Source organism: Myotis lucifugus, unplaced genomic scaffold, assembly GCF_000147115.1.
Source record: "Myotis lucifugus unplaced genomic scaffold, Myoluc2.0 scaffold_24, whole genome shotgun sequence".
In the NCBI taxonomy this organism is placed as follows: domain Eukaryota; kingdom Metazoa; phylum Chordata; class Mammalia; order Chiroptera; family Vespertilionidae; genus Myotis; species Myotis lucifugus.
Genome location: NW_005871072.1, coordinates 2,502,170 through 2,511,410, shown reverse-complemented (window position 1 = coordinate 2,511,410; position 9,241 = coordinate 2,502,170). Strand labels below are relative to the sequence as shown.

Here is a 9,241-nt window from a genome sequence, read left to right as displayed (position 1 = left end):
TCAAAGAAATAATATATTCTCCTATTAGAGCAGATAGTTGAGTGTTGAAAATCAAAACATTTAATAGAACATTCAGGAATCACTAAAATAGAGCTAACTAAAATAGAGAAATTTCTTCCTAATAGGAAATAGGTTCTTTCCTAACCTTGTTCATGGATTTGCCTGGTGTTCAAAAAAATAAACTAGGCTACCTTGATTAATCCCATTTTGCTTTGTGAAAATCTGCTGTATGGTTGATTGTATAATCACAAAGAAGAAAAATAAATAATCTCCATTTGTGGTGAGTGGGCACATGGTTGGCTGGAAAAGGAGAACTACTGGTCAGACTTTAAGTTTGGCTTTGTGTCAGTCACACCTAGACATTGAATGGCCTTTTTACAGATGGTGAACAAGATGATTCTGTGTGGATGACAACAAGCAGAAATCTCATTTTGCATTTGTATGTGTGCATATGTGTATGTGAGTGTATGTGTTAAGCCTGACTTGATTGGATTACAGATCAGATTAATTGAAGAAAGTACATTTAAAAAGAGGGTTTTCATTTTAGTTTTATTGTAGTGAGCGGTATTTTTAATTTTCTTAAAAGGCACCCAAGAATAATTACCTTTGTGAACCAAAAATATACAAAACTGTACAGAATAAATAGTTCATAGAAATCTAGCTATACTTTCTTGTAAAATAAAGCTACATTGTGCCACTCTTGAGGCAACTTAAACCACTTACCTTCAGAAGTGCCTTTTGCAACTAATTTATGGCAACTATCATTATACATCAATAAAAATATAATTACACATTTTCCTATTTGTTTTACACCTTTGAATTACTTGCCACAAGAAACATATTTCTATCATGGTCATTCAAATTTACAAAGGATCAATGCTATAAAGGAAACTAAACTTCATATATGCACTAATCATATTTACAGTTGAATATCAGTAGCATTTTAAAATTATTCCAAGAATAAGAATTAAACTTTGAGCACAAATGACATACCTCAGTTCACAGCAGCATTTACAGTAAGATTGTCCACACAGGGTGTGCAGAAAACCCCAAAAGTTTGCTTATTCATTCCACCTGTAATACTAATCATTCTTAATTTTAAATTCAGAAAGCATAGTCGGGGCATTTTTTTTTAATCTGCAAATTGGCTCACTCATAGCCCATATAATTTGACCCTCTATATTTGTCTTTACCTATTACTATTTGTAACTTTAAAGATCCAGTTCCTTTTGCCTTTACTGTAATAAAATCAGATGCATTTGACAATGTACATTTGTTCAGTACATATACTGGTTATATAAACAATATATTCCTTACATATTATAACTACATATACAGGTATAATTTTAAAATGACAAAATCCAATTCTCTTCAATCCACAAGTAAAGTAATTCAAGAAAATTGTGGTTACTCAAATAGTCAATCCTTTTAGATGAGTAAGAGGACTTCTGTGAAACACTTTAAAGTATGTGGAGAAATATTACTATCATCCTTGAATGATTTACATGCAAGGATTTGTTTTGCTGGGGACAGACAAAATTACCAAAAGACAATGCAATGGCTTCTCCCATTGATCCCTGAGTTTCTTTCTTTTTTTCCCATAGAAATACTGCTGTGCTTAAATTCTGACTGATGACACACTCATGTAAGGCACTTTATTTTACAAGATTTCGACTTAAGACAGAATCACAGCATTTCTGAAAAAGCCTTCAAACTCTCCATCTATGTTTGCTGCTCCAGGACTTCTAAGTAGTCAGGTTCAGCATGTAAGTTAGCTTTGAGCTCAAAATATTCATTTTTAGTCTGTTCCACTAATACCTTCCTTGGCCTTGAGTACATTAATGTCTCCATTAATTTTAACTCTTCGTGGGCTCCCGGATAATGTACCTCCATATCGGGCTTGAGTTGAGCAATGTTTTTCTTCAGGTATTCCGTGATTCCCAGTTGCTGAAGTTCTCTTTCCTTCTCTAATATGTTCCTATATAATGAACTGGCATCTTGGAAGGATAAAAATTCAGTCGATTGGTCAGTGGCTCTGTACTTCATATTTGACCCTGTGAGTGGTGAATGGTTTTCCCGTTCTAGAAGACTTCTTTGGAGATGTTTTGCATCACTTCCCTCTTTCTCATTCTTTTCTTCTTCCGCTTCCAAATGCTTTGGACCAAAGGATGGACTTCTGTAGACATGAACCATGGGGCTCACGATGTGCGGTTCATAGCGTGATGCAGTGGGTCTTTCAGTGGTGGAGTGAATTGTTTTATGGCCATACATACTATATTGAAGATGGACGGGACTGCTGTCTCTGATCTGCTCATCTGCTTGTTTCTTTTTGTATCTTCTCCTGCGGTGGAGAACAAGAACCACTATCCCTGCAGCGCAGAACACAATAGTTATGAACACAATCAGCAGCCCTAATATTAAAACAGATAGTGGTACAGCATCGGTAAGCGATCTTAAAATAGTATCGGCTGTAGGAGTACTGACAATTACGTAACTAGTCTGAGTTGGCAGGGATGGGTTATTGACCAAACCTGGGCAAAGAAGTTCACTATTTAATGCTTTTAATTCCTTCTTGGCGAGGTGCTCTGGAGACGTGCAAAGGATGTCATCCGTCACTGTGTTCTTACTTAACTTTTGTATCCATTGCTGCAACCCAACAAGGTCACAGGAGCAATCCCAGGGGTTGTCTTCGAGGTCAATCTGGATCAGTGAATCAAGGTCATCCAAGATATTACTTACAGGTAGATGAGTAAAGTGGTTCGTTTTAAGATTTATCCTTGTTAGCGGAACATCTGAAAATATATGTGGTGGTAAAACTTGTAACAGATTGTTATTTAAATACAGGACTCTAAGTTTAGGCATTGGGTTAAAGGTTTCTGGTAATATTTCCTTAATTGCATTATATTCAAGATATAAGTACTCAAGATTGTGAAGACCAAGGAACATGGCTCTACTTAATTTGGTCAGATGGTTACCATTTAAATAGAGCTTCTGTAGTCTTGTTAGATTCAAGAATGATCCTTCTTCAAGAACCTCAATATGATTGTTTCCCAAATGAAGCATTTCCAGAGTGCCATATTCCACTAGATCAGACTTCATTAATGTATGAATAATATTTGCCGCTAAAATAAGCTTTCTAGGATCTTGAGGAGGAGGTTTTAGATCTGATATACTCTCAATATTGCGTTCTTGACAGTGTATTAGAAGTCCTGATGGGGACAGTACTTTGCAGTTACAAGGAATAGGACAGTAGGGTCCTGGAAGCTGAGTGGATGGCTTTGTAATATACGGTATCAAACCCGGTGCTTTGGTGGGTGGTTTTAAAGGGGATGTGGTCTTGATTAACATGCGGCCATCACTTATTGAAGATGTTACTGCCAGATGTAATGATCCTGAAGGGTCCTCATGTTCTTCATACACTGGTGGAGTGGGGCAAATCGATTCCTTTTTCAGTCGGCTTAGTATGCTTCCTTTGAACACTGGAGGGCTGTTGCACACAACATCACCAATTATAGACTGCGGAGGCATGTTTTCCAACCAAATTTTCAGCTGCAGTAAGTCACAATCGCAGGCCCATTTGTTGTCCTCCAGCTGGAGATCTAATATTCTGCCGATGTGTTCTAAAAAACCAACATAAGGCAATGTCTGCAACTGATTTCCACGAAGATCTAGATGGGTTAAAGGAACAAATCGAAATATGTTTGCAGGAAGACTCTCAATAGCATTGTCATTTAAAATTAACACTTTAAGCCTGTTGAGCTTGCTGAAGGCACTTGGTTCGATCACTGTGATAAAGTTGTTATCTGCTTGTAGGAACTCCAGATTTTCCAGTCCATGGAAGGTGTCCTCTTTAAGAATTTCTAAAGAATTGTGGTTGATATGGAGTTGCTTTAGAAGGTCAAGGCCATTAAATGCACCACTCTCAATATCTGCAATGTTGTTAAATCCAAGGTGTATTGAGACAGCATTCCTAAGCCCAGAAAAGTCATTTGTGTGAAGCATTGTCAAGCCATTATTTAATAAACTTAAGTGGAAAGGTCGTGATGGTGGCACACTTATTTGAGATAGCGTCTTGATGCCTTTTTCTTCACAGTTTATTAAAATTGTGCCATCTTTTTCCTCACAATTGCAAAGAGAATCACAAGAACCTCTGGCCGAGGACCCTGTAGACTGGGACTGTGAAGACATACAGGCAAGGAGAGATGAATATAAGAGATGAATCCACAGCTTCATGTTGTCATGTGATGGGATCTAATTCTGCAAAATAAAATGCAATAACAATGGGGTTTAGTGGGCAGGAGCAGGGAGGAGAAGAACCTGACATTCTCAAAAAGATAGGTTTTCCTCTACAAAGAAAAACATTGATTACTGTGAAAATGCAAATACTTTGCTGCATCGACACTGTCTTTTACTTTTTCCTAATGTGATGGCAGGTGTGCGTTAATGTACTTTTAACTTACATTGTGATCAAATTATAAAATGTAAGTGAAGGAGAATTTAAAATATTATATCACCAGTTGTGTTCACATCTGCCAAATGAACTGCATTTCTACAGATGACAGGGGTGTTGGCTAACTGGACCACTGCTTTTTTGATATAATGCAATGGTGTATATTTGAGACAACCTTGATGTTTTTTTAACCACAAAGTACATGAATCTGAGGCCAAAGGATTAAAGGAAGAGATAAATATGTAGGTATTAGGAAAAATCAGAGAACTGTAGAGAATTTTAAAATGATAGAAAAAAGGTATTATATATGTATGCATGCATTATACATATTTTTATTCATATTTTTGAACTTGATGTCACAATATAGCATCTAATAATGTGTCTATGCTTTAACCTGCTTTGATTTTGGCTCAATATACTTAATAATTTCATTAGTTATTTTAAAATATTGAGGAAATATGTCTCTGACCATGTAATAAACTGGAACATTATAAAAAGAAGTTTGTTTTAACCATGCTGTCTAGGGTACTTTGTACCAGGCTGCTAGTATTAGGTATGTATGATTAAGAGTGCCCATTCAAATTTCACTTCAGTCACACTTTATATTGAATTTCTAGACTTAGAATATTTTCTGCTACTTTAAATTCTGTTATAAATAAGGTTAATATCATGAAACTAAAGAAGGAAAACTGATCTTTAGCACACATCTCTGGCTATTATAAAGGAATAAACAATGCCTCATATAAACTTCCAGCAAATGACTTCCTAATGAGGTCTTGAATCAGGCTTTAGGGCACTGAATGTCATCACATAATTAAGCAGTTAATTTCTTCTATTGTAAGGCTGAAAGTCACAAACAATGAACTCTGAAACAAACTGCATTATACTAAAATATGTGAGAATATCTCTAATTTTCTAAATAAATAATGATAGTTCTCAATAACAACATCACACATTCTAGCTCCTAAAACATTTAAAATATGCATCTGAAACAGCAATTTTCAATAATGATTCTAACTCTGGAATGACAGTAGCGACAAGGTAAATGCATGACTTGAATTGTATCTAAGTGTATCCCCTTCCTTTCACTATTGTACCTTAAATTTATATAAACCAACTTGAAAGTTAAACAAACACCACATCTTAAAACTAGTCAACTTCTCAAAATTGTAACTGCTTTAGGTTTTTCTGGATGGAATGCATATTGTAACTTTGAATCTAATTAAAATTCACAATCAGATAAAACATCCCAGATCTCAATCAATAAGCCTGAAAATAAACTTTTATTCCAAGGAAATGCATTGTTTTATTGAAAACATATATAGTATGAAGTTTCTGAAAAGGTCAAATGTAACCAAAGAAACAAAACAACATAGTGCCTTTCCATACAAAGGAAAAGTTAGCAGACATATCCAAAGGAAAATAGTTTAATTTTAAACAGCTCTGAGAACTGTGCTTAGAATCAAGGAGTTTGCAGTTGGGGGTTTTAACTTGTGGATTGGCTTCCACAAACACTAAAAGTACTTCTCCCTAGATTCCCAAGAAAGAATACTATTCATTTTACCAGGCAAAGCTTCTTTAAAACAGAGTAAATAACTTCCAGATGAAAATATCTCATGCCTTTTTCATCTTAAATGCATTTTATGCTCTTCAAACTGTCCTAGAAAACAATATCTAATCATTTCGGAAATACATACAAATGTGAAGAGTGATTCTATATTGACAATATCTGATTCAATGTTCAGGAGTTCAAAAATCTCCATTCACATGTTTTCAGAAAACACTGTTAAGTCAGGAAATAATAAAAGTAGCATACAAAACACAAAGAATCCTTTAATATTCCGCTTATGTTTGAAGTTCAACAGTGGCATTTGGAAGTGATCTTTATTTCCCAGAAAGCACACATATTTAGTGTCCACTAGCAAACTGCACGCTGTAAAAATCATAGTGGCATATTATTTTATTTGTGCTTTCTCTACAGCCAGCTGTTGGGCTACACGTCTGCTGCTCAGAGAAAACAGGCATCTGCTACAGCATTAGTTGTGCCAAGGAGCAAGAATGAAACTGGATATCCTTTCATGCAAAGTTACATTTTTCAAAAGGGCAAACATATGCATTTCAATCACGTTAGGATAATGAAAAACTAGGTATCGCCAAAGCCTGGAAACATTCATCTTACCTGTAAAGCAGAGGCTCTTCCTGGCGTTATCTGTAACGCGCAGCTGGAAGAGATGTTCAAAGTCAATTCAGTTTCTTTATTAAAAAGAAAACACTAACCACCGTGGACTTTCTTCTCAAACACCACTTTTGGGCAAGTCCCATCACTTTATAAAGTGAAAGCCTCTGGTCAGAGACAACGTGCTGAGCAGCTCATTGAAAATATTTCTAGCAGAGTGCCTGCTAGATCATCCTGAAGCAGTTGTCCTTTTCTTCCCCGATTAAAATTCAGGGCATACTTCACAGCTATGCTGACTTTTTTTGCATATAGTTAACCATTTTCGAGCTGCCGGACGCAGTCAATAAACAAGATGTTTGGCAGAGCCGGGACTGATCACTCTCGCTTTCTGAGGTTGGAGATCCAAGCTGCAGCAATGTTCTCTGTCCTCCCTTTCTAGTCTTTCTTGTTAGCTCAGTGTGTTATTAGTCAGATTGCCAAGGGCTGGGAGGTAGGCGTAAATAAAGAGACTTCTTGGCTTTTGACTCAGCCTTTAAGCCCTTCCCCACCAGAGCGCTCTAATCTGCCAGTGTCATTTCACACAGGAGGCAGCTCCACCTTGGGACTGCTCAACTCCTCCTCTTTCTGCAAATGGTCTTTCCACTCCCTTTTCATACCAAATATAGTGCAAGGAAATGTTGATGCAAAATAATGACATGTCATTTGGAATGTCTCAGATTATTTTGTGTTATGTAGGGGGTTAAATAATACATTAGGTTGCATTTTCATCTGGCACACTACTGTGCTGTTTGCACACACGTGTGCAGAAAAGCAGCACACATGCTGCCTGGGGAATAGTGGCTTCAGTTTTATTTTGAAACTGTGCATGAGATAAATTCTAAAAGATTCCCATGAACTGCTTTCTTGCAATATTTGCATTTTCATAGTCACCCTTTTAACATTTTTTAAAAGCCTCATGCCAGTGACTAAAAGTTTTATACTTCATTATTTCTTCCCCTACAGCTAAGATTCAATGATGAGACTAGAAATAAGGTTCTTTTTCAGTTAAGATAATATTTATTTGGAATGGAAATATGATTATTGTAAGTTACACTCAAGAATCTTTATTGCAAATGGTTGACATTCATCAAACACAGCTTACCACTCTCAAAAATATAAAATTACAACTTTTCAGATACAGTAAAACAAGTTAAATGAATACATAGAAATGAAAATACCCTGATTTTTTATGGTACTAGGTCAGAAAGCATATTTTCCCTAACATGGTTCTATTTAAAAGTTACTCATTTCTTCAACTCTTAAAAGTTTCTGAATCATCACTAATAAAACTCTCAACTGTCAGAGTCCTTATTTCCCCAAATGCCTATGTTTTAAAAAGCATTCCTCTTTACCTGCATTCCAAGTACCTGCACTTTTTCATATCCAAAATGAATATACTAGATGCCATCATTTATTTTAAAACAATCTGTGTTTAGATACATTCTTGTCTATAATTAGAGTCTACCTATACAATATTAGGTCTCATTTCAGAAAAAAGCTACTTTTAAGAAAGAGGTTTTATGCAGGTTAAATCATCAAAATGGAAGAAAATTAGATTGGATCATTACCTAATCACAGCTATATGTAGGAACCCAAATCCCTAAAGTTTTCATATCCTTAGTGTGGAATAGTTGTTTTAAAATTAAGGATTTTGATGTAATTATTAACATTCCATCTTTCCTTTTTATATTATATTCTCTCAGTCATTAAGATTCTCATTTATTTTAAAAACATTGTGTGCTCTAAGATGAAATAGAGATTATAATACAAATGAAGAAGTGGGGAAAGAGAAGAAAAATGAGGAATAAGAAAATAAAGGGAATAAGAAATAATAGAGGCAAGGAATCAATCTCAGGCACAGTTTGCTACCAGCTGATGACCATGTCAACTAAAATCAACCTATTAATGTAGGTAAATAGTGACAAAATAGAATCAATGGGGAGAAAAAGGAACTAGAATAATCCCTTCCAACACCATAGATACAATTTTTCAAAGGTATTTCTTTAGGTTTTGGAGGCAAAATCACAGGAGAAATATTTTTGAAGTAGAGTTTGTGGAGGAATGTTGTTCAAAGAGACATGTGGGACAAAAGGAGCTACACTCCTTACAGATTTATGCAAGTTTCTCTCATTTTTTTCCAATTGGAACATGTGTCTATATTATCCATAATTTACACCTAGCAGATATTTGAAGTTATTTATTTGAATCCCTTGCTTACGTATTGCATATTATCTCTTTTTGTGCGTAATTACTAATTAATTACTCAATAGTAAAAAGAGAAGTGACAAACAAGCCATTTATTTTTATTTTTATTTTTTAAATATATTTTATTGATTTTTTACAGAGAGGAAGGGAGAGGGATAGAGAGTTAGAAATATTGATGAGAGAGAACATCGATTAGCTGCCTCCTGCACACATCCTACAGGGGATGTGCCCACAACCAAGGTACGTGCCCTTGACCAGAATCAAACCTGGGACCTTTCAGTCCGCAGGCCACTGAGCCAAACCGGCTAGGGCAAGCCATTTCTTTTTATTGTTTACCTTTTCTGAAAGTTCTGGGTAGGAACATAAAAAAT

General features: G+C 35.5%; 1 protein-coding gene across 1 annotated transcript; it reads right to left on the bottom strand.

The window, feature by feature from the left end:
- Window positions 1-532: 532 nt before the first annotated feature.
- On the bottom strand, window positions 533-7,176 carry SLITRK6 (SLIT and NTRK like family member 6). Its single transcript, XM_006086040.1, has 2 exons — window positions 6,630-7,176; window positions 533-4,257 (listed from the first exon to the last, which is right to left on the bottom strand). Exon 2 carries the CDS (start codon window positions 4,231-4,233, stop codon window positions 1,723-1,725), a length of 2,511 nt encoding a protein of 836 aa, XP_006086102.1. The 5' UTR covers window positions 4,234-4,257; window positions 6,630-7,176; the 3' UTR covers window positions 533-1,722.
- Window positions 7,177-9,241: the final 2,065 nt, after the last annotated feature.